Genomic DNA, 26,661 nt, shown 5'->3' with positions numbered 1-26,661 from the left:
TAATGCAGATGTAAACTGTATCTACACCACTTCATCCACTATTCCACTTAGGTCCTCCGGGTACTATCATGGTTTTCAGCACTTTCAATGTATGAGGAAAAAATAGAACTAAAACTTTCACTTACAACATTACTCAAGCTTTATATGTCATATAGTGTCTATCACTCACTCTAAATCCTGTCTGGTTCTTCTCACTGGATTATTCAATGGCAAAAAGCAAAAGCACCAGCTTCAGGGAGTCAGATAGCAAGCATGATTATTCCTGTTGGTCCTTGTTTCCATTTTCTTTACAGTAGCACAGAAGTACATCACTAAAAAAAGATAAGGAGCTACAGTCAAAGACAGTGCAAGTTTGGATAAATATATGTAGTTAGATATTATCGCTGTGTGACTCACTGTCAAGTACCAACCAGTATAGAAAAAGATTTGCTGCTGCCTACTTGCTCTTCACTCAAGATGGAATCCTCATTTTGCAAAGAGAAACAAAAGCTAAATATTACAGTTCTGTAGTTCTGTGGGTTTTTTCCTCCCTTAAATAAGGACTTGTAACTTATGAGAGTTCTATCTGATACACAAACAATACACTTCCCAGTATTCTTCTACAGCAGAAAGATGCTTCACTGCACTGCTACAAGTGGACATCTTCTTAGTCCCACCTTAGCAGAAATAACCTTGTCAATCTATATACCTTCATTAGAGACTCCAGATCCCAAAAGCTACTTAAAGCAGAGGAGGAAAGCTGAAAAGAACAAGCACTTGGGAGTAGATCTGTGACAAGGTATGTCAAAAATGTTGAGAAGGTGCTAAGAAGTATATGGGGGAGGCAGGGGGGAAGCAGAGAATTACTGAGGCTCATCATAATCTCCATCCATTATTTCTGAAATCAGAGTTGGATTCAAAGTTCACTAGTAGACCTTGCTCGAATTAACACTGGCTGATTTTAATTTTCCCACCTCTACCAGATTAAGTTTTCACATACAAACTTAGAAAGTACCTATGGAGATAAACAAAAGGCTTTCAAACAAAATGAGAAGAGTCAATCTGATACTGTGCAAGAAGCTGCCATTCAGGATACAAGAAGTTTGCTTCCATCACCAAGCATACAGCAAACTTCCACGTGACAGGGCGATTCAGAGCAGGAGTGAAATGGGAATAGGCCAAGCATCCCTGCTCTAGAGCAAGGCAACTGATATTATCTTCCCAAACTTCCTCCAGCTCTTCTTCCTCCCTTTCTCTCACAGGTCTGAAGCAGAAAAAAATTCAACACATCACACTTCGGGATTATTATTACACGCTGGAATATGACACTTACACAAAATAACCACTGCAATTCAGATCCATCAACTAGTTTGATGCTTGAAGTGAAAGCAATCTTTCTGATTATAGCAAGGGGAGAAAAACAGAGCATCACTACCTGAAAACTGCTTGCTGCTGTTCAAACTTGTTCATTACTTCATTTGTGTAATCCCTTCACCCCATATTTGAGTTCAGGACTACATCTACACTAAAAGCAGCATTAACTGTAATACCATACACAGTCCTGATTTGTTTCAGACCTAGTTACACAACTCAGCAAGGGTGACAAGTTTTGTTATTCTTTATTTACTGTCACTTCCCAGAAACCAGATCAATCTATTTTTAGCTCTTACAGTGCATGATTCAATCAGTAATTTTAGGAGTGATTCACAGCTGATTTTAAACATACACTCCAGGGCACTTCACAATGGCCAACACTTCAGTTGCACAACTCCAATCTATTCCACTGGCAATAGTTCCTCAGATCTTTTGAAATACACCGATTCACTAAGAAATTGAAGGCCCACTAGGAACACAGCATTCTGAACTCTAGGTATTGAGACTGCAAAACCTGGTATCTCTTCCTCCACTTGACTACTTCCCCTCAGCTGCCTATGAGGCACCCAGACCCGTGGATGCTCATTCTTTTACTGCAACACTCTTTCCAAGCCAGGGCCAGACAACCGTGACTTTTTTCTCCACATCTACTCATTACCCAAATACTTCAGATCCTTTGGTCCTGCTACTTTTGTCATCTAACATGCTTCTCACATCTTGTTAGTTTTACTCCATACTTCTCTGCAAAGCCACTGCTCCTCATCCCTTCGTGTTTGTTACCTATTTTATTCATCCCCTCGTGTGGGCTCCAGAGCCAGGCAGAGATAAATCACTCTCAAACACAGACCTCAACTTATAAAACCTTGCTCTAGGAATGTGCCAGCACCTAGGTGATGCCACTCTTTCGGAACCGTATTCCAGGATTATCTCTAAGTTAAAATCTTTTTGAGTTACAGCTCTCTGAATTACTAAGCACAGAAAAGGATAAGACATCTAAGCAATACAGTGTAAAGCTTTCTGTTTAACAGATGCACAACCTGTAATAGAGAAATCTTCATCTGTTAGCATTTCAAATCAATCACATTACATATTAGCCTCTTGCCACAGGAGGTTACTATCTTGGTATCTTATTGCCAGCAAAGGCACTACCAGAACAGGCAGGAAGCAGTAATTTAGTGTATGGATGGAGATTAAGCAAAGTAATACATAACATGGCTGCACTGATTTTATTATAGACTAGACAAACTCACATACCAAACATCAATTGTAATAAAAATATACCACGTGAGTGAGAAAACAGCTATACCATTTGAAGTTGGAAAAGACAGTCTGAATTCCAAAACTGAAGTATTTCCAGCCATAAGCAACTTACCAGTGTTACACTGTCCCACAACCCAAAGCTCATAGTTACCATCTGTAGGTAAGTAATACCACCATCATATTTTCCATACTCAGACTTCAAAAACTTCTCTATCAAGGCTGAGAATGTCCATGTTTGGCATGAAACCGAGCCTTCACATTGGAATTTCTCTTGGTTGGTGTGAAATGAATCAAAATCTATTCTCATTTGAGTCAGATTATCAACAGAAATTTTACCCACCAAGAAGAAAAAAAGGGTCATAAGTGGACTGATACCAAGTTGCTAAACCAACTGCATTTCAGCATCTTTAAAGACTTGTTGCAGAACTTTACTTTTGTGGGTATAAAATGAAAAGATTTTTCTAGATATAATGCTGTCTTGTGCAGACTTTACTCTTATTGAGCATTAAAATGACAGCTACTTACCCTTCTCAATATCTACAGTAAGGACAGCTAACACTGACAACTGAGCTTATCTGGCCAGATCCTCACATGGCAGTAACATAAGATGTTCCACTCAATTCATTTCCTATTAAAGGGCACAAAAGTTTAAGAAGTTACTAAACATCTTGCTCCGTGATTTCCTGCTTCAGGTGTTACACTCAATATATATTCCACAAAACATTTTCATGATGTATACCAATGCAAATCACATCAGCTATTTTTGTTTGGAACCTGAGCTAAGGGAGTGCCACCAGTTTTCAGTTACGCTCCTGAAAAGGCCTAGCAATAAAATCATCCTAAATAATTAAGAACAGAGGAAGAAAAATCCCTACAGCCACTGAACTCCACCTACGTACTGTATCATTAAATTCTGCATTAGCACATATCACATTCACATATACAGTTTCAAATATTGCTGGCAACTTTTAAATACTTCCTGTTAATAAAAAAAAAGTGAAGGTTTTAGATCATCTTGCAAGTGTTTTTAGCTCTAAAAATGAAAAAAAAAACAACCACCAAGACTGCACCTTTTCACATGTATACAGTTGAGACCTTTCAAACACAGTACATACAACACCCAATTAAAATACCGAGCCATTAAAGACATGTTTTGACCTCTCATATATTCCATAACTCATTCTCCTGCCAGAAGCAGTTTTGTAAGTAGAACAATAAGTTGCCAAACAGATCAGTCAAAACTCATGTCAAACTGCTTTATTACATCTTAAATAACATTACATTTTAATATAGTATCTATCTTGCATCCAGCTTTCTTGAAGTACACTGACTTTAAAATTAAATACAAAAGGTGAAGAGGGATACAGGGTGTGGAAAAAGCTCTACAGAGTAGTTTCATGAAAGAGAGAAAGAAGGAATTCATCTTTTATGCCAAATCCAGGCCTAACGCACAATTACAGCACATTTTTGTACAGAATGTTGCAGAAAAAACAAAATGGAGAAAAGCTACTACTGCTGCTAGGAAGGAGCATTTCTGGATACAGTGAGAAGATAGGAAAGTTTAACAGAACAATCCGCTGTCCAAACACTGCTGCTTTTAACATTTTATTTGAAAAGAAAGCCAGGAAAACCTGCTCGTTACAAAAATGATTCTAATCAGATGCAAAGGACTCATCCTACAAGAGGAACTGGCTGTGAGGAACTGATTTTATAAAGAAGATGGTTTAGGTTCCCTCCTCCCACACCCCAAATCTTTGACAGCGATTGTTTGAACAGGCTGTTTCTCTTTTTTTTTTTTTAAAAAAAAAAAGTGACTTATCACGCTACTCCAAAACGTGCATAGCTTTTTACTTGAGTTCTTCATAGATTTATGCACAGAGTAGCAACAATAAATGAATACAGCAACAATGGTTACAGTTTTTAAACAGGTTATTTTTTCAAAGAAAAAAACATCTAAGGACTTAGTCCAATATGCACTTTTTAGCATTTCTACAGCATGCGATTCTAAGAGTAAACCCACCCAATATGGCAAACAATCAAAAAAGGTTTTTTTTTTTGTTTAACTTAGAAAGTTCAAGATCATTATTTTCAAAACATTGATTTGTACATCATTTCATACACAAAGAATTGACTCAATACCCAAGTGTAGGATAGGTCTCTTTTGAAAACAGAGATTCCTGGTTGTTGAGACTACAGGATAGTGTTAGGATATATAAACTGCCCTTTCAAGTGGACAAAACCAAAACAGATTAAAAAAAATCAGTGTGGTGAAAAGAGGGGGTAGGAGGGACCAAGGATTGCATTTGTTATCCATAAAACGTGAAAGGATTCTTTAAACAAGCATTCATTACCTTGAACAGCATGTGCTTGGTTACCTTACTGCTTAACGTTATCCTATATATGCCAAGTTTTGTGCAACAATTATCTGTGGTACTAGAAAATAAAATAAAAAAAGTAGGGACTAAATTTACATCGTTAACAACCCCCAGATGCTCTGGGCTAGGACTCCCTTGTTTTGCTCAATTAAATACATAAACAAATGTATTTAAAAAGGAAACTTGAAAAAAATCCCGCTACAAACATGACTTTAAAATTTGCAAGTGTGTGAGATACAGTCCTTAACTTCAACTTGGAAACTACAGTGAAAGCTAACTGTTTCACAATTATGCTCAAGTTTATTCTCTGGTCATGCTTTTATGATAGTGTTTGATTTTTTAACTTCTCAAGACAAAAAAAAAAATGGTCCCAAAAGGAATGCACTATTTCATTTTGCTTACAACACAGAAATTCTTCTTGGAAAGGTAATTGTGCTCTTCAATTTCAGCAACAGGAGACGGAAAAGATCTTGCCCTTTGAAGTTGGGGAGGATGGGGGTCCAAGTTAGTATAGTTGGATTGAATATGCTATCATTTTTAATTTTCAGTCGTTGGAAACTTCTTCCAGTCACGGAGTCCGCCGCTCTTCTAACACACAGAAAGATTTATTAAGACTTGCACTTAGACAAATTGTAGTCAAGTTTCAAACTTTGTTCTCGCTACCCACTGATGCATTCAGCCATTATGCCACTGTTCTTAAGAAAGCCATTTATTTACCAACCCAGCCTCAGAAGACCATACCAGTCATCCCTCAGAGAAAAATAAAATAGTAGTTCACAACAAAAACATTACTGCATACATTAAACAAACAGCCTTCTAAAAACACATAAACAACAAAAAAAGACCACGAAAAACTTCCCCCCCCAAGTGACTTTCCTAACTTCAATTATATGACTGCAGCATCAGTAGAAGAGTTCTGTTTGGACCTGGAAAAAAAGCACCGAGTACCCTATGAGGACAGTGTTATAATGACACCTACCTACTTCAGTTCCAGATCTTGAGGAAGCTGTCCCATGATCCTGTTGCCACTGCCATGCCATCATCAGTCACACCTAAGCAACTGACACGGTTATCATGACCAGCAAGGACACCTATAAACAATAATATGCAAGAAACGTGTCACATTGCTCTGATGCTTTCTTATTTCTGTTCAATTAACAGCGAGGTAGCCACACTACAACTACTCATCCTATACCTTCAAGAATTCTGAACAAGTATGGTTTAGATTTTTGAATGCCTTTGCTTCTTGAAGCACAAACTCAGAAACAACGAGGTGGGTTCACAAGGAAGTAATGCAGAAAATGCTTGGCTCCAAAATTCTACTTGTATATTCCCCAAGTTACGACCTTACGGGTTTAAGTTGCGAAATCACTGCCTTGAGAATCCTGTCAGTGTCATAGTAATGAAGTGTAACCACACATCACACTGTTGCTAGCATTTCCTCTCCATAGTGACAAAGATCAATTTGATTGTACAGAATTTTTAACCCACAAAACAAGAAGCTGAAATATGTTCTGAACACTGAAGCGTTTTCCATCTATTTTACACTGACAATGTTTACAAGCACTTACAAGACTTCAACACCTATACAGTTTTTGCCAATATGGAGATCTGAAAATCAATTACAGTACTATTAAAAAAAATTCTACTGGGATGCTAAACAGCAAAGATATCGAAGCCAACATTTTCCTGTTACATTTAATTTACCAGTTTCAAGGAGGTAACAAGAACAACTATTTATGTTCAATCTCCACTCAGCCCATTGCACTGAGCTAAGATATTTCTGACAGACTGAGGACAGTGATTACATCAATTACACTGCACAGGAGATTCTCCTTCATATTTTGGGGCTTTCCCCCTCTACTTACACTATGAAGCTTTAGTCCTCACACACACCAGTACATTTGAAGAACTAGTATTTTTAACTCTTCCATGGAAAAATCACTCCTTCCTACACAAGGATTCTTGATGCTTGAAGTAACAGAGCACTGAGTGTAACACCATTAATCTCCAGATCCTATTAAATCTGTATAACGGTCTAAGCCTCAGCACAGAATTCTGCTCTTATGCAGCAGAAACCAAATTCTAAGTGTTGAAGTAGACGATAAAATCTTCTAAAATTAAGTATGATACAGAAGCCAACTGCCAGAGCTGACCCAAGTACCTGGGAGTTACCAGAATTTGCTGTAGAAATAGTATTAATATATTGGAGCTCACAGTCCACCACCACCATCAGTAAGTGCTGCAATTCAATAAAACAAAGGGAGCCAAGAAGGCTTACACAATTTGTTCTGAGTACATCAGCTACAAAGATGTTTAACACAGTATCAGGCAGTACAGAAGTGTAAATTCTGCTCAGATCACTTCAATAAACAAAACTTAAAGCAGCTGTTTAAATCAGTTTAAACAGTAGCATACTTGCAACTAACCCTTACAGCCCCACATCAAGAGATGCTCTGCTGGGTTGCTGTTTTCTGTTTGCTTTTAAAACAGATAGTCTTAGAAACACCATACTCAATAACAGAGTAGGTCGTTGCACCAGAACAGGGGATGACAACACAACATCAAAACATTTGTGGCATAACTGATACTCTTTCTTTTCAACCCCCCTAAGAGTTTTGTTTTTAAAGAACTCCAGTTTAATTGACTTAACTTTTGTAGAGGAAAGTTCGTATTTATTTCTTCAAAAGATAATCTGCAAAATCTTTGTTTTCTGTTTGCTTCTAAAGACTCTGCTTCAAATAAATATCATACAAGATCATTCTTTCACCTTAATAGCCACGTTAATGAGTAGCAAAACCTCCTACAAAGCAGGTAGAGCGACTGATGTGGGAACATCTTTGATGATCCTTTTATCAGCACGTGCTAAAGTGCTATTCCATTAATAGTTAAAACAACCCACAATTTTAAAAGTTTACACAAAATAACTAAGGAGTGAATTTCTAATGAAAAACTTTCTGGAAGTGCTTCCTTTACAAGTAACTTTGGAGATGATGAAAATCAGTGACCACAAATTGCTGCTTAACAATTACAATGTCATAAAATCAATGCAACTGTTCAGTGAAATATGAAAGAGCAGACAGACTACCAAGGGCTATTGGCTTCCAGCTCGTAGTATTTCTATGTGCTACTGTGTCAATATTGATGTCAAGCAAGTGTAAGCCCTCCACAGAGGAGGTGGACAGTATGTTGCATTGCCTTCAACAGATGATATGTAAAACAATTTCTAAGTCTAAAAAGATAATTCCTATTCCCAAAACTTTATCTTTGTTTTTCACATTTTAAACCAAATACATTTACCTGCTCTATCAGCTTTCAGCGTATCCCAAACATTGCAGTTAAAGTCATCATAACCAGCTAGGAGGAGACGTCCACTCTTGGAAAATGCTACAGAGGTGATGCCACAGATGATGTTATCATGTGAATAAACCATAAGTTCCTGATCAGCCCGAAGATCGAAGAGCCTGCATGTAGCATCATCCGAGCCTGTGGCAAATGCATTGCCATTGGGGAAGAACTTCAGTAGGGGGCACAGAAGAATGGGGAAAAAAAAAGAAAAAAGATTTCAAATTAATTTAAAGAGTGGCTGATAAAATGGGTAAGTTACTCAAAAGCTGCAAAATATGTTATGCTGGGAAAAGAGAAGTTACAGACATACAAAATGCTTTTCATCCGGCATTCCAGGCACAGAGCCCGTTGTCTCAGGAGTACTCCAAAACCGTACATCTGGAATAGAGCTTTCCCCTAGCTCCCAAGCTAGACTTGATGCAGAAAACATTAAGAGAAAATATTCCACAATATTACATCATACAGTACATGCTTATGAGCCAAGAGCAAGGGAATATAAGAAAACAAATTGAAATCCTATGTCCTCTGTTCAAGCTGATACATACACAGATGGCGTTGATGTCCGACTCATGGCCAGTGAAGGTTTGCCGACACATTCCTTCTCTAACATCCCACAGTTTGGCAGAGGCATCGCAGGCACCGGAAACAAAACACCGAGCATCAGGAGCCAGAGACAAACTCATGACATCTCCAGTGTGCCCAGTAAATGTAGTTGTCTGCTGACCAGTTTCTATGTCCCAGAGAGCGCTTGAAAGAGTAATTAAAAGGTACAATTAAAAAGCCATTCACGCCCCTATCTTCTGTGCCTTCTACTAGAAGGTCTAGACAAATTTTCATCTAAACTTGTCAATTTATATCTCTACTGAAAATAAAAGCCCATGACGTATTAACAAAAATACAGTAAGAGTAGAACCACATTATTTTTTCAACCACTTACAGATATTATTACATGATAACTATGCAGATTTTAAAAGCTCTCTTCAATTTTAAGGTATTAAGGTTTCTAAACTGCAGAACAGGGCAAAAAATGGCCCATGTTCACAGCTGTTTATATACAGAAGTTCTTGAGCCACAGCAATGGTCTGACAGTCCAATGCATACAGCAGCAGTGGTAACACTACAGCAGAAGTCAAGTCAGCCTTTCCCACTCTTAAAAACTCACTGAGGACACGTGACTTTGTAAATTATGTCTCTTGTCTTAAAATTGCTTTCCCAAGACAGCAAAATCACTGCTACTCTGATAATCAAAGAGTATGAAGTGATGAAATGGCACTATCATCCCTTAACTTCTGTCTAACTTCTCAATAAACCAGATCCATCAGCAGCAGATTTGCACTAGGCAAACAGAAGGTCACTGCACTTTGTCATTCTTCTCAAAGCTTGGCTGATCTGAGGTACAAACTGTTATCCAAACAACTGTCAAGTCACTATGAGAACCCCTGAAAACAGTTACATTGTCTTGTATGAGCCCTGTTTTAACAGATCCTTTTTGTCTTTAAAATTATGTTGAGGAACATTTTGGTAAAAAAAACCAAATGTCTACATTCATCAGTTACTCAGAATCAGTGGACTAATACACGGGCCCTCAAAGAGACTGAGGCCGTGTAGGAGAGCTATTTATTAGACAACCTTTGCGGGAATAACTGCTGCCTGGGAGATCTGTATTGATTTTAAGAAGTAGATATAATATGAAAGCTAACGAAAAGAAGACTGAGGCCTTTTCTCATTCAGAAGCGTTTTTATTAAGACATACACCCACATTCACCTCAGGAAAAAAAATGCACCTGCTGTCAGTGGAGAATATTTTCTAGGAGCTTTTCTGCACAATTTCAGATTAAAAACATCTAAATATGACTTTGTAAGAAAAACTGCACTTAATACTGAATATTCAAGTGTTTTGAGAAAAGTCACTTATTTCTGAAAGCCAAATAATTATACCCAAAAAGTCTACATATCATTTTATCACAAAAAAACTAGGTCAATTGAGAGCACAGGCTTAACTGAACAGCCAAAGCTAACAGCCTAAAAGATCAAGTCTTCCATTACGAGCAAAAATGTGACTTATAAGCAATAATCAATCACATTTAATATCCTGGATGACTGCCACCTTTATGAAAAAGTTATTTCAACAGACTTGAAGTATGCAAAGTCATTACTGACAATCATGTCACAATTTTACTGCTTACCAAGTGGTGTCGCCAGAGCTGGTAACAATTTGATTATCATCCAAGAAACGACAGCATGACAAGTATCCTGAAAGCAAAACAGAAAGTCAAAGAATAAAACCAGAGATTACACTTCACACTGCATACCAGCTTATGCATTTCTGCTTCCTTCCCGGAAGATGCAGGAAGAACTACTACAGAACCCTCAAATACAACAGAATTTTTATACAGAAGCCTCTGAAATTTAAGACAAAAAATATTTTGGCTCTTTACTGATTGTGTCTAATTCAACCATTACAACAGTGTAACGATACACTAGTATCATAGCAAATTAATCTAAACACAAAAGAAAATTAATAAGGTAGCTTAACCAGAGCAGGATAGATTCTGTTTTGGGACTACCTTACTGAAACTAGGTGAAGTTGGAGGCAAGAGGGAAAATTATTTAGAAGTTTCATTTACCAAGAAGGGAGATTTAGTTCCTAAAGTAAATTTAAAAAAAAAAAACCAACAAAAAAAGCCAAGAAAAGTAGAAGGACTAACACAAAAAAAGAGTTGAAATAATGTATTGTCATCCTACACCAGGCAGCAGTAAGATAACCTTCCAACAAAACTCAAATGTCACATGTGGAAAAAAAGGCTTCACTGTGTGCCTACGTAACCTAGGCCATGCTGAGTACATACTCACCTGTATGACCAGCTAGCTCACGGCTGACACGTACATTCCCTTCACGAGTTTTCAAGTTATAAATGGAACAGATGTTATCAAGACCACCACAAGCCACGTAGTTTCCAGAAGGCGCATACGCACAAGTCATGACCCAAGATGAACGCAGGGGAATAGCATGCACCTGAAACAAACACATTCAACACTTCATCTACAAAGCAACTGCTACAATTATCTACCATCAGCAGGTTTTCGTTTCCCTCCGTCTCTAGCAGTACATCTTTTGGCCAAAAGGATGAGAGGAAAATACATAGCTTGTCAGACCACGTGAACATGTAATTCAAACCTCAGATCTGCCCTTCCTGAATTCAGCTTAATAGGCAATTTTGGTAAAAATCTAATTATTTCGGCACTCTGATTACTATTAGTTTGCAGTAGGTTCAGGAAAATATTGACTTCCAAGTACAATCAGCAGAACTGCCAATTCCAGGCTTAGATGCTATGTTATGAATGAGCTAGTAAGGAAATTGTTACTCTCACAGCCATTTAAATCCTACTTTGGAAACCCACAGCAAACAAAGACTTAGTATTTAACTAACTTCCTCATTTTGTTGTTTTCTGTTTGTGGTGCATATTTTCATACACAAAACACTTAAAACACTGCTACATTCCTTACTGTTTTGGAGAAACCAAGATTTAGGCTTTGGTCAACCAAAGCAATGCAGTCAAAATCATGACAGATAGTACTTCCCTCCTTTCTATTAATAATTGTATTATATATCAACTTAACAGTTAATCTTACCTTGTTTGTAGTATAGCTGTCCCAAATTATAAGTTTGCCATCCTGGGAGGCACTAACTAGAAGCCTGAAGAGGAAACAGGTGGTAAACAGTCATTGCAGGAAGACAAGGGATGTATTTTGATAGCATTGTCTGCACTGTCAAAGCTAAGGTACCATTTAAGTACAGCATGTCATTACTTAATTCTAGCTACCAACACTTAAGAAATTATTTTGGAATCATCAATTTTAAATGTGAAATATTATGGAAATATGTACCAGAGCATCAGCATGTCCACACATTCAGTTTTCAGAATAACTCTAGCTACATAACAACCTTGAAAACTGAGGCAAAAAACTTGCATCAGCACTCTCCAATCAGCAATTGTTTGACACATAACATACTAGTTAATTGCTCAGAGATCTTTTACATACTTTTAGTATGTTCAAAGATAGGTTGGAATACCGGCATGGAGCATCTCTTCAGTCTTTTCCTTGTGTAAGTAATTTCAGAGAAAACAGTTCAATACGGTATTCAGATTTGTTCCATGACTCTTCTTCTGACCAAACACAGTGCACTCACTGAAGTGCTTTCGTGTCTTGGTGGTTTGTTTGTTTCTTAAATCCAGCTTATATCTTACAGCTGTCATGATGCACTTCTGCCAGACAAAGAGACTGAATCCCCATTTTTTAAATAAATTTAGATTCCGATGACAAAACCACACGTACCAGGAAGAAAAAAAAAGTTATATTAACTGTTTCCAAGCTCTCTTGGTTGCCTAAATTCTTTCTCAACTAGTGGATCCTAGTGGCAGAACAGGAAAATAACAGTTCGATGCACCCAGCTTTCCCCAGCACAGTGAGCCCACCTGGAATCAGTCCCCCAGTGCATTGCATAAATTTTGGCCAGGTGTCCCCGGAGCGTTCTCCTAGTGCGCATTTGAATTCTCCCCACCGGGTCAATATTGGCTGTGATCTGAAATAGAATTGTACCATCCACTGAGTTCATCACTTCATAGTGCCACCAAAAAACACACATCGTACACAATGACATTTAAATGAGCAGTGCAATGCAAATCAAGAAGCTCTATGTTTTTTATACTAACCAATTTTTTTCTTAATGCCTAATCAAGAATTACTTTGTTTCATGCAGTACTTGCTTTATAGAAACCACCATTTTGATTCCCCCCCGACACAGGAGCATGGGGTGCACTATTTCAGGCTTTAGACATGCCTCCACTTCTGAAGGATGAGTGTGTAACTCACTTCCAGATCCAGATGACCTTCCATTCCAAATACTGGAATACAATAATCACATCATTCCTGTTTTATTTAACTTTTGGAAGATAAAAGTAGTCTCTGGAGTAAGTAAATAGCAACATAAGGAAGTAATTAGTTCAGCTGTCCTTATGCAGCTACGTTTAATATCAGTAATTTCTCCAGCCTGAAGAAAAGTACTAGTTAAAAACAAAACCAATCAAAAAAACTCCCCCAAACCAGGACACATTTCCCGTAATATAACAAGTACACATCTCAACAAATCCAAGAGTATGCAAGTTTGTTTTATGGATATTGTCTGCATATTTCTCATGTCTCCATGTTACAGAATTAGTGAGCGTCTCTGCTTCTTTTCAGAGGCCATCAGCACTGCGAAAAAAGCACTTCCCTGACACAAAAATCCTCATCATGGACACACTCCATGTTAGTAATACGAAAGTATTTTGCCTTTGTTCCCTCCACACCTCTTTTTTTTGTTTTTTTTTGCACACTTTCATCCTGGAAAATATGCAGCATTGTGCCTCATAAAATAAGATCACAAGATCAGTACACTCAAATGTACCTACCATACCATCTCCAAGAGACGTACTACAGAATACAAGTTTCCCTCTCCCACGTTAACAAAATAGAAAGAGGACAGCACAGCAACATGCAGACGTATCAACTCAGGTTCAAAGTCTGGGCATCAATGCACAAGCAGGTGAACCTCAGAGGTCTTATGTTTCTGAGAGTCCCAGTAACACAACTGTGCTGCTGCCACATCTGAGGCAAAATACCAGAGCTCCCTTCAGTAGGGATCAGCCCTGAGTGGTTTCTTCAAGAAAGTATCACTCAAGGTTACTGCTCTCAGAAACTGGACATCAGCACCACATATGTTTCTTGAAGAAACTACCTAAAGGCAAAATTTAAAAAAAAATAGAGGAAAACCCATTTGGATGTACCCTTTTATAGCATATTTTCTTTTTGTTAAGGAAACATGCTTTCATAATTCATGTTAAACTCATAAATGCTTACCTGAGCCAAGGTGGCATCTGCACACGCTTTCCTAGCATCCTGCAACAGAATAAAGTTAAGGAACTCAGAAGCAGTTCTATTCAATCTTTGTTTTGTCAAGTTAATCAAGTAGTCACAAAATAATGTTTAGAAAGCATTTTGGCTTGTTATTCAGAAGGGACCCATCGTAACTGCAGCACGAACATAACATGACAGTCTGCTGTCAAAACATGCTGAGCATTTGAGATTTCCTTGTCGTGAAGCCTCACATCCGGCAAAAGATTCCAGCCATAATGACATGCAACTTCTACCACGTTCAGGAAAAAATGAGACAGGAGATGCGTTCATTAATCAAGCCAGCTACATACAAATTATATTTTAGTTAACAAATTGCTCTACAGTAATACATTGTTTGGACAGAATTAGCTCAAAGGGACTCAGCTATTTTAGTTACATGAGAATTTTCAGTTGCAGAGGTAAGAGAAGTACACACAACTTCGAGGAGAAAACAAAACTAAACCTAGTATCTGAAAAACATGAAGATCTGAAAAAAGTTTCTGAACTGGAGAACTGAGCAGAAAGAACGCAGCTTGGAAAAAGAAAACATCAGCTAGAGAACTTAACTTTTGCTGTAAGAAATACTGGGTAATAAAACAATTTTCCAAAGGAAATACTTTAAGGCTTATCGTTGAGACTGAGTGGATTTTTTCCACCTAGGAAGACCTAATTTGGAGAATTATCCTGAGCTAGCAGCAGGGAAAATAACTGGCCAAGCCTTTTCAGTTCACTCCTGTGAAGCACACATGGTTTAATGGTTACCAGTTAGTAGTACCTGGCTGCACCGTGCTTAAAAAGCTCATGCAAACACACAGTCTGTGTGGATGCGTGCTCCCACACGTGCATCTGTGTAGGAGTTCCAGTAGCAGAATTTAGTTTAAGACGTGACCAGTGTTCTGCTCAGTCCCTCGGAAATTTTAAAAAGTATTAAATGAAGACTAAAGGCACCTGAAGCAAACTGTCAAACTAATAAATCTGTTTATGCTCATTCCAGCACAAACGCTACTCCGTAACAGCAGCACTTCTACGTGCTTTCATGCAGTAATACACTCTATTCTCTTTTTCTAGGCAGCTTTTATGTCTGAAGGGGCTGGAGCAATATATCCAGACTGGTAAGCATTGCAATAGAGTGTACAGAGATCCATTCTGTGGAGTTAGAGACTAGTGACAAATCTGAGCTCTGCAGTCAGTTCAGATACTTCCTGTGTGCTGGCTGGACAGAAAGCTGTGGAAAAAAAAGATACTTCCTACACATTAAAAATCATGAATAATGCTTGAAACAGAGATGGAACAATGAAGACAAGCACTACTAACTTAATCTGAGGCAGGCACTAACTTTACTTAGTTTTGTTGGCTCCTAGATTAAAAGACTACTTCTTCATAATAAGGACAGTAGTAGAAAAACTCTTCTCAGGTCTATGCAAAATTCAATCACTACCAAATATGGCAGAATATTTAGAGAACAGGTGCTGAAGACTAATGGAAGGAATATGCAAGAAGGGATGGTAAAGCAAACCAAGTATAACTTCAGCCACAGTCTACTAATTAAAATCCTGTCATAGCTTGTATTTCAGAGTTTATCTTAAACATCTCAACTTATCGTGTACAAAAACAACCAGTAGTTTTTTGTTTCACTTTCTAGAGGAGGTTTGTTGGGTTTTTCTTTTTGGTTTTTTTTTTTTTAAACTTTCAAGATACGAGAGTATTTTTATATCTTCAACCTACCTCAACAAACAAGTTGCAAGAGAACTTCCCGTAAAAAGAGTTAAATACATACGGGGAGACCAAACTGAAGAAGACATCAGACAGTTTCAGCTGTTCTATCTTTGATGTCCTTCCTATTAAAGCATAAGACTTCGACAAAGACCCTGTGAATCTCAGCATCAGTGAACATTTAGAATGGGTCCATATTAAAGTCATTTATAGTCACTGAATTCATTGTGGAAGAATAGATCAAACTTTGTTCTGCATATGTTATGTTTCCCCCCACAATGAATTACAATACTGACTGCACTCCAGTTCATGTTAGGTTTCATCATACATTTTTCAAATTAAATCTAAAACAAATGTCATTTGGACTACATTGTTTCTTTAAATAAACAGACTGCTTTCCTTCTTTTACTCAGTAACAGAAAATGAACAGACACATCATCTATTCAGAACAATACACTAACACTCCTGTAGTCTTCACCTTCATGCTGCCATTTCACAAGACAGCCCACAGATAGAGTTTACATAAACTCTCAACCGTGCTCAGGAAGTTTTAATCATCTTCATTGTTCAGCTTGTTTTCTCACAGAGTTACTGGAAACAAAGTACACGTTTCTGAATTACTGCTTGACTATTTATTCAGCACCAGGTCATTATCCGGAACCAACTTAGTGCCCCAAATACATTCTCATTTAGCTAGGCTCCTCAGAACTACACTTGAAAAGAGCAAGTGAAACAAATACCAAAAGATAAATGGAAACACTGCTTATGGCCTGGCTCAGAAAAACTTCAGTAACCATTCATCATGACCTAATCCAATCTTATCCATTTTGTGCATTTACTTGTGTAGGTATCATTTTCTGAGCAACATTAAGGACCAAAAAGCAATTTTCTAAAAAAAGCTGCATACACATGAACTTCCTAAAGTTCATTACATTAACTCTGACCTCGTTAACTCTTGACACCGTGGAAGAAAACTTAACGCATCACATTTCTGTCCATCTTTACCAACGTCAAGATGCACAAATCTTTTTTGTAAGCTTCAAGACCCACTGATGAAATACGTACTCTGATTTGGTTTTTCAGTTGCTCAGCCTCCTGGCGTAACTGGTCAAGCTCACTCATTTTCCTGTGCTAAAGGTGTGCTTCGCTGCCACCTCTCAAACAACCGGAAATCTGAAAGGCAAGTGATAACAGAAGAGTTAGTAGAAGTCATAGATTTAAATTAACTGAGTAGACACTTTGAGTTATCTCAAAAAGTACTTATAAACCAATCACTGATTTTTTTTTTTTTTAAGCCTCAAAATACATGTGACTATCTCTGAAATATCTTCAAAATACAGTGTTAGCTTAGTATTTTTTCCATCTACAGTAAAGAGAATGGTTTTTGGACTTACTCCTTTTCCTCCAGGTCTCTTTTTGCATCTTCTCTTTCATTTGGATTTAGTTTTTCATAAACTCAAATTTACCAAGAGTGGCTCTTCCAGCAGGTAATACTAAGGTTAGACAGGAAAGCCAGAACATCTCCGTAGGACACAAAATTAGAACTGAAAATATTTGGATACTGACAGGCAATTGCAAAACGCTGTCAAAAGGCCCTTATGAACTGTCTGAAACACGGCAGTTATGAGAAATGTGTTCTAGCACATGGATAAAAGAAGATCATTCACAAGTGTTGTTGAGGTTTTTTCTTGCCAATTGTTAACACGTCCCCTGAGATTTCCCAGAAAGGATTCCAGCACTGATATATTGTCAGAATAGGATTAACATTTTTTTTTTCAATGTTAGGTTGAAGGAAGGAGCTCAAACAAGTGCTGCTAACAGCCACGTCTCTGCTACAACACCTGGTTTTCCAGCCATTACTAGGTCCCAAATTACTTACTAACATACCACCGTCACCGTGCTCTGCAGCAAAAAATGAAGCCTCAGTGAAAAGATCATCACTGAACCCTCTCAACCACTCTGCATATAGCTCCTCAACACACGGGCTGTTTTCTATTATAATGAGCATATACATTTTCCATCAAGCACATTGCTTAGCTTTATAAATCCGTTCTAGAAATACACTGCTATTTCCACGCTGGCATGATGCTGGCATTTTCACTAGCATTCTATACCTGAAGAGGCCTAAGTGCAGCTGAATTTAGTGGAAGAACTTCTGCACATCTGATGTAAATGTAAGATGCTGAAGAACTGCGTTAACAAAGTTTGCCCTTTACTGGAGAAAAGCGTATTAGATTCATTTTCAAATCTAGGTAGAGTACCTACAGGTTATTAGAAAAAAAATACACAAAACACACTATTGGTAGCTGAGAACACCTTATTAGCCAGAACTGACCCTTTATTATTAAATAATGCAAATGCTTTGCTAGCAGCTTTACATATTATTTCGTTAAGATTTAATCAGCTTATTTATCTTGGCAAGCGTGAGGGTTTCGGTTTTTTCCTAAAGCTCTTAGACAGCCCTTCCCAAGGGGAAAGCCCAGGATGATTTCTGAGTGTCTACAGAGCTTTGACGTTCTAAATAGAGCAATTTCATATAAGCATACGTAACTCCACAATCTCATTGTAGTAGCTAATGTTCTAAACTGAGGACCTCAAGGAACTTAAGTGTCTCATCTTGCCATTTCATCACTTACAAGTTTATACCCAGAGTATTTTAAAGAAGGAATTTCATTTAGTTTCTGTCTCAAAATCCCCACTCATACCTTTAAAGCCCTTCACTTCCTTGTGAAACCAGGTCTCTTTCCCTCTGCTGGCTCCAGGGTCATCTTTAAGCCCTTTAAGATGGCTTGTTCAGCTTAGTCCAAAATCCAGTTAAGAAAAGACCCGCCCAGACTTTTATTATCCTCTAACCACCTTTCTTTCCTTTCAGTGTTCTTCTGCTTCTCAAGATGTTCTGTTCATTCTACATGTAAAGGCAAGCCACTCCATAGTTGAGTCTCCCTGCAGTTTCTAAGCACGTGACCATCACTTTCTCCAGCTGCAGTCCAGTCACACTGTGAAACAGTATGCACTACACTCCAAGGAATTAAGAAACTCTAAAGACTGCTCTTAAAAATAAACTTCATTAAATTTTCAGATCTTGTAGCGTCTTAAGATGATTCTATTTCTGCCATTCTCTCAGTTAATATATAGCCCAATTCCCACTAAGCAAATACCAACCTCTGCAGGCAGAGTACAAGGAACTTCAGATGGTATCACTTCTATTTCAGAGAAAGAAATTACAATCCAAAACTTAAACGTTCTGCTCAAGGTCACAGCAACTCAACGATAGGATTAAGATAAAGATTTAGGACACAGAATTCCAGCTGCAGAGCTACAGGTAATTACCTTGAAGATTTACATACAGCTTTATTTAAAAATATAATAGGGTGAATAATCTAATGTCAGTCAACGCAGGTATGTCATTGTGCAGCATACAGCTTAAAATAGTGTCAATTTATTCTTACCAGAACTTGTGTGCTATGCAACAGAATTCTCTCGCATTTAAATGGAACAAAACTTCTATGTATGGAATCAGAGGAGGCCGAAGGAGCGTGTTCTGAGAAGGGCAGCGCAGCTGGTGAGGGCTCTGGAGCACGAGTCTCATGGGGAGTGCCTGAGGGAACTGGGATTATTTAGTGTGGAGAAGAGGAGGCTCAGGGGAGACCTTATCGCTCCCTACAGCTACCTGGAGGGAGGCTGTGGTGAGTCAGAGGTCAGCCTCTTCTCCCATGTAACCAGCAACAGGACTAAAGGGAACGGCCTCCAGAATGATTCTGATGGCAAATCTCCCCTGAATCACCAGGGCAGATTCAGCTTGGATGTTAGGAAAAGTTTCCTCTCCAAAGGAGTGGTCATGCACTGGAACGGGCTACCCAGGGAGGCACTGGGGTCACCGCCCCTGGAGGTGCTCAAGAAACGTTCAGATGTTGTAGTGAGGGACATGGATTAGTGGGAAATATTGGTGATACGTGGACGGTTGGACTGGGCGATCACGGAGGTCTTTTCCAACCTTGGTGAGTCTACAATTCTAAGAATACTACCCCTAGGAAAAGTCACATAAGAAATTCAATTCACCGAAACCAAACCTTGTAGTTTCATTCCTGTGCGTATGCAAATGATCCACAGTTTAAATCGTATGAGCTCGTTTCACGTTTGTGCTTTATTGCTTAACACAGCACATACTGGAAGGTGTTACTGCAAATGACAAAGCCAGATGAAGCAGCTCGATTGCATCAAGGTTTTTCGACCAGTGGTAACACAAGCAGCAACACTGATTCAGACCTGTACGAAGCTGCAAGGAAATCAGTTCTACAGTTTATAGGGTACCATGGTAACTTCAGCCATACATGGCTCCCTTTGCACAAGCACCAACCCCAGTAGATTATCAAAAGCCTCATGCCATAACTCTCTGTTGCCTTGTTACAGAAGACAGGCTCTATTCCCAACTCTCACATCAAATTGAAGACAGCGCTCTGCCTCAGCACTTGCTGCAATTTCCTTCCAATTCCCACTTTATGGAAGGTTATAGAAGGGCACAACAGCCCAAATCCCTTCAAAAAGAATTAAACTATGATCAGAACGCAACCTTCAGTCATTTCATGACCGCCTTTAGCCAGACATATGTATATATACTCACAACATACCCTGTTTACTGCACACCTAAGCTCCTGAAACGCTTTATTCATGAACTCCATGTTAAAAGACGGTCATTCATTTATGTTTTAAGGACAGCTTCCTCTTAATGAATAATCTCAAGATGGTTTACCACCCCATGAAGCTTTTACACCCACACACAAGGTAAGTCTCCATTACTGCAGACAGCACTGAGTCCAAGGAACATAACCATAACTGTTAAGGCTTCTATGAAACTTGACCACCAATCACTTGCCAGAACTCATGCTTCAATATTTGCTGCATGACAATCAGTAGCTAAATGCTTATAACTCTCAATGTCTTGCCAGCCTGCAATGCCATATATATAGAAAAATACGTAACACAAAATTAAAGACACTTTTACATTTGGTGTTCCAAGTCAGCCCTTATGCGTTCCAAGCAACTCCGCACTCTGAACTGCATTTCTGACACAGCATCAATAGGAATTGTTTAAACCAGATTTCCACATTCCCTTTGTAGTCTTTGTTGCCTGAACATCAACAGGAAGTTCTAATTCCTGCCAACTTGACTGAACTCACTAACACTCAGGAAATGAAAATCCTAATGAAGCCAAGAGCTTCAAAATATAGGAGCGTTCCGAAAGATTTATGGGTCTGTAAAATCTATGGGTTAACCAACCAGCCAATTTGGCTATTTCCCTATTTCTTTTACACCAAATCTTATGCAATTGAACTTACGCCAAAAATATGAACCTGTGCGGAAAAAACCTTTCAGCCTCATCTGAATTTCTCAGCTGTACTGTAAAGCAGCAGAGCTTGCTGGTATTGTAACCAGCATACCAAAAAAAAAACCCAGCATCACTACAGCACACCAAATGCTCTCACCAAGAACAAGAACAGCCAAGGCAAAGAAATTATACAGGAAAGGCACTTGAAGCAGCAGAAGCTTCAATATACGATATCTAGGCTCATCAGAAACAAGCACAATTTAATATCATAGAATAATACTTTTTTGTTCCTTGGCATGCTCTGAAGGCATTGAAGTGCATTTTAAAAGAAGGTGTCCAGGAGAAACTTACAAGTCTGACAAGGATAATACTTCTATTTCTGGTGTTTTGAAGCAAGTTATTTCATTTCTGAGTCAAGTCAGCCTCGCACAAAGTCACTAATCAAGCTCCTCACTCCTTTTCCCAAATTACCACCACAGCTGTGATGAAGTAGGTAGCAGTCAAGCTCATGCTTACCTCACTTTCCTGTGAACACGTTACTGTGCTCTTGAAGGCAGGCTTCTCAAGAATAACAGATTCACTTTGCTGAACTCACTCAAGACCTTTCCACAGGCTGATGTGCTTAAGTGTCTCTGCTCTAAGCCTAATTCCCCCTAATCTTGTTGACAAGTATACCTTGTAGATAATTCTCTTCTTGCTAGGGACAGTAATACACCTACTTGCAAGGCAGTTTACTATTCTTCACTACTCCAAATGACCCAAGTCTCTAATCTCTTCTTACAAGTTACCCGCAGAAGAATAAAACATTGTTTCCCTGTTTCCCAGCTAGGAAAAACAAGCACTGACAACAGTTAACTTGTTACTCTCCATATATGATCAAGTTTTGCAATTAAAAAGTGGTAAAAGAATTTATCATGTCACTCATCTCAACTTCCATTTTCGGTTTTCTTTATGCCATACAAGGCAGAAAAGATTCATGTCTAGGTAGACATTTACATATTGAACAACTCTACACAGAATCTTCAAATATGAATAGAAAGCTTTATGAGATCTATGAAACTTCCCAAGACTTCCTACAAATGCAAACATGCTTAGGATCCCAGTATAACAACTCCAATTTAAAGACAAAGCTGACCACCTGGAAAACAGCGACAGGACAACAATTAAAGGGCTAAGAACTCAAATCCACCCATTTCAATGTTGGATATTTAATATCCTTTCCAAAGTTCAAACTGTTCATACAATGAGGCCCAATTACTTGAACTATCATTAATAACATCATTTCTCTGTGTAGACTAATGCTTACCTATACTGAACTACAACAGACCTTCATCCAAACGTATCCTTGAGCTGTTTAGCTACGATTCTCTAATCTGACGAGAGCAATGAGGCAAAATTTACTAAAGAATTTATTTTTTATTTCATTTTTCCATTCCATTCCTGTAGAAAAGATAGAGCCTGCTTCTCTCCTACATAGCCTGTGCTGTGAATAACCTCCACAGCTTAAAGGAGAACACAGACTTTTCAAGTCACAGCAAATTAAGTCAAGTATTTAGAACGGTCTATCCCTTGGTGGTGAAGTTTTGTTTGCTACTATCCGTAAGTAAAGTAATCCCATCAAGCCATTGTTGATGCTAAGTCTGGTAAACACAGAGGGCTTATATTTTTATTGTTAAATTAACTCCTGAATACAGCCATTTCATAAGCAGGTCAGCTAAATCACCTTTCTCCCAGATGAACAGACTATTCTGTATTTTTCCCCTCAGTACCTTCTGTGGTAATTCACATCACTCCAGCATGTAAGGAACAGTCAGGAAAGAAATAGGCATCATTTGGAAAAACAAGAGTCCAAAATTTACAGCTCTGAGAACGGCTCCACATTATGCCTATCCAACAGTCTCATAGCAGGTCATCTGATTAAAAGAAGCTGTGCTAATCTATCAGATACTATAAATCCTATTAGTAACATGTACAGCAGCTTGTACATTTTCGCAATGACAAAGGAATTACACACAATCCACTGTTAGTTCCAGTGTTTTGATATCATACTGACTTTGAAAAGCTGCTTTTCCTTGTTATTTAAACAAAAGTGCACGTTGATTCCTATTTGACTCTCACTCAATAAGTAAGATTGTTAATTGCCTGCAGGACAAACTCACGGTGTTCTCTTCCCAAAATAGAAGATCAAGATTCAGAGGCGCCTTCAGATTGTGAAGTACACACATGTACAGATCACAGAAAGGTATATGGGGACACAGTGTGAGAAACGGACGGGATGACACAGGATAGAACCTTTATTTGAAGCGAAAAAAAACATACTAAGACATGGGAAGAATAGCTCAAAGACTTACTTGCCTAATACATCATACTGGTTAAATCAGAACAGAAGTTTACACAGAAAATAGGACAGAAAATACTGGCAATATCATAGTGACACTGTCTAAAGCCATGATTTCTCTACACCTGGAACACTGAGTTCAGTTCCAGTGTCTGCACCTCCAAAAAAGAACACAGATGATATCTAGGTTTGATCTAGGTAAGTAATTAGAGAACACCTCAGGAGATGCATTTAGAGAAAGAGCCCGGGGGCTAGATTGCTTTCTGAAAAAACAGCTATATATATAGTAAATATAAATCACAAATCTCACTGAGAAAATGCTTCTCACACAACTTATCACATACTAACGGACTTCACAAGAGGCAGAAACATTCTAAGTTACAGCCTGCAAACTAATAAAGGTTTCACTTACCCAAAAAATACTAGTAACAATTATGGTTACACAGAATATCTACTTAAATTATACCAAAACACTCAAAAGAGCAGCCTGGTGAGCTCCTTTGCTCACAAGAAATGTGGCCTTGTTTCGTCACAACATGGCTGATAAGTAATTTTTCATTCATCAGAGAATAACTCTTCTACTCTTTTGTTCCTCCCAGTTCCCTGCCCCACTGAGATGAAACAGTTTCATCTGTGGTCTCCCTCTGCTTTGCGAGTTCCACTTCTGAAGGCAGGCAGGCGCTAGCATCTATTATTTAGCAAGTTTCCTGACCATTTTTAAATCCTTCCTGTTGACATTGTGAATCCACATCACTAACGTAGAAAATCGGTATTTTAGACTTGCATGGACTAAAACAACTAAAAAAAAATTGGATAGCCGCTTTTGAAAGTTAGCGTAAGTTTCTCAAAAACTAGAAAAAAGGAACTACCTCGTTCTTCTACTTACATTTTCTCTCACTACAGTAGAAAGCCAACTTCTGCTGTCAAACATGTAAATTCTGGAAAGAAAAACATCAAAATGAGTGTAATTATTAAGAAACAACAGATTTTGTAACAAATTCAGCAGAAACTCAACTACCAAAGCATAGACTTGCTCTGCTAATATAATGGGAACAACTGGTTCGTCTTCATGAAGGAGAGGGGCACTGCTTCACCACTAATGCTGACACAACCAAGAGTTGCTCATCTCAAGAAGCTTAACACTTGTTAAGAAAACTCTTGGAATCCTCAGGTCACTTGTTCTTCTCTCCTCTAGGGAAACCGACGTCCGCACTGCAGAGCTCATGGTGAGAACGGAACAGTCTCACTCAACACAAGACTGGAATTTTCTCCATGCTATAAAGCGCTCCTCCAAAAATCTCCTTTCTCTAAGCACTGAAATTATTTCTGCTCAATAGTGCTCCTGATGTACACTTGCTTTCTAAGCACAGTTAAATATCAAGATACCTATTTCATCAGAAGAAGCTGCATAAACCTCCTAGCAAGCTCAAGTGAGAGCACGCCACTCTTCCTTCTAGAAGGGTTACAACTTCTAGTCACTACAGACACTAAAATAATTACAAGGTAAAAAATGGCAGATTAAGTAACTCACACACTTCCATTCTTGAAGATGGTAACGATCTAACATAGAAATGGGCTTCACAGCAAGTGGAAAAGACTTCAACAAATTTCAGAACTTTGTATTACTTTAACAACACATAGTAATGATTATCATTCACTCCATGGTTAGAAATCCTTCTAACTACACATACATTCTGAACACCTGTGATCTGCCTGTACCACACTGCAACACAAGGGCTATGGGTGATGTCAATGGACACCCGAGTACACACCTTCAAAACCACCGCATCAGAACAGTGAAAGATTATTCTAAGCAATGAAATGAAGCCAAGTCAACTTAAATCACAAAGTCAGCCTACAGCTTCATGTATTTTGAATTGCAGAGCTGAGATGAAATGCTAGTTTATGATTTTACAGTTCACTATTAGCTGGAGAATTTACAACCTACTTCAGTGTCTGGTATGGAGGTTAAGCTACTTAGGATATGGGTCATCCTCATCCAAGCCCATTTACAGATGAACCGTTTAGTGCTGTGATTATAAACAACAGCGTAAGCAGTTTTGCTCATTACTGCCAGAACACACTTTCAGACATAAAACAATAACTTGCATTTAAAAGCCAAATGTCTTCTCCCCCCCCACCCTTGAGGAATCAAACATCTGATATCACCATTTTGAGGTCAGGAGAAAGAAGAAAAAACAAACAGCTACGTTCAACTTTCAGAGATTGTGATAGAAAAGTGTACACACACTGCACACATCATGAAATCCAGTGAAATCCTGACAAAATTACCTGAAAAGTCAACAAGTAACATTACACTGGAATACTAACAGCACACAGAATACACAAGAGCAAAGGCTAGAACACACACCATTACTGTCCTGTGCTGCACCCTCATTAATGCAGGGGAGGTGTTGCAGATTTCATATGCTTTCTGCAAAAAAGAAAAACAACAGCAAAACAAAACAAGCTACTTCAACCAGCCTGCAAGAAGAGTCATGAAGCATAAGAGCGAACTTTTCCAGAAACTTCATTTCTAAAAGCAGGTTCCACTTCCAGTTAGGTGTGCTGAAAGCATCCCATGATGCCTGCAGAATGCAAGCCTGGCACTGAGATATCTTCACTTCTGCATTACAGATGGAGCTCATTTAAGAGCAAAAGTAGACACACCACTTAAGAAAGATTTGAATTGCCATGATTTTCCATTTTTAGATAAAACGTAGTGTGGCAAAAGCAACACGAAAATTACAGGCCACTTCATTCCTCCACCACAGCGCTAGCTCAGCAAAAAATAAAGTCACTGTAATGAACTTGATACGCACGGCCTTAATCAGCTCTTATAACCTTGCTTAGCTGAGAATTTGAGGTTCTCCCCATCAAGAAGTGGGATTTCTAAAACAGGAGAGAACAGGAAGTACCACAGAATGCTTCAAGCGTGGCTCAAGTGGTTCAACCATGACACCAAAGCAGCCGGCAGGCAGCCAGTCCAACCAATGCTTGGGGCAACCAG

At 38.5% G+C, this 26,661-nt stretch overlaps 1 protein-coding gene across 7 annotated transcripts in view; it reads right to left on the bottom strand.

Annotated features, from left to right (window-relative positions):
- GNB1 (G protein subunit beta 1) overlaps positions 3,856 to 26,661 on the bottom strand; it is a 36,023-nt gene continuing 13,217 nt past the window's right edge. For 2 of the 7 annotated variants that reach the window (XM_021417633.1, XM_021417634.1), the window contains exons 2-12: positions 24,538 to 24,589; positions 17,053 to 17,160; positions 14,239 to 14,277; positions 12,816 to 12,922; positions 11,971 to 12,034; positions 11,190 to 11,352; positions 10,523 to 10,589; positions 8,882 to 9,083; positions 8,289 to 8,505; positions 5,968 to 6,079; positions 3,856 to 5,576 (exon numbers count right to left, since the gene is read on the bottom strand). In XM_021417633.1, coding sequence (XP_021273308.1) covers positions 5,973 to 6,079; positions 8,289 to 8,505; positions 8,882 to 9,083; positions 10,523 to 10,589; positions 11,190 to 11,352; positions 11,971 to 12,034; positions 12,816 to 12,922; positions 14,239 to 14,277; positions 17,053 to 17,109 — 1,023 coding nt within the window. In that variant the 5' untranslated portion in view covers positions 17,110 to 17,160; positions 24,538 to 24,589 and the 3' untranslated portion in view covers positions 3,856 to 5,576; positions 5,968 to 5,972. The remainder of the gene's footprint in view (positions 5,577 to 5,967; positions 6,080 to 8,288; positions 8,506 to 8,881; positions 9,084 to 10,522; positions 10,590 to 11,189; positions 11,353 to 11,970; positions 12,035 to 12,815; positions 12,923 to 14,238; positions 14,278 to 17,052; positions 17,161 to 24,537; positions 24,590 to 26,661) is intronic. The other 5 variants (XM_021417632.1, XM_021417635.1, XM_021417637.1 and 2 more) reach the window with 4 other exon arrangements.

This window comes from Numida meleagris, chromosome 20, assembly GCF_002078875.1.
Source record: "Numida meleagris isolate 19003 breed g44 Domestic line chromosome 20, NumMel1.0, whole genome shotgun sequence".
NCBI lineage: Eukaryota > Metazoa > Chordata > Aves > Galliformes > Numididae > Numida > Numida meleagris.
Note: the sequence above shows the minus strand (reverse complement) of the source record. Positions and strands in the feature narration are given on the sequence as shown.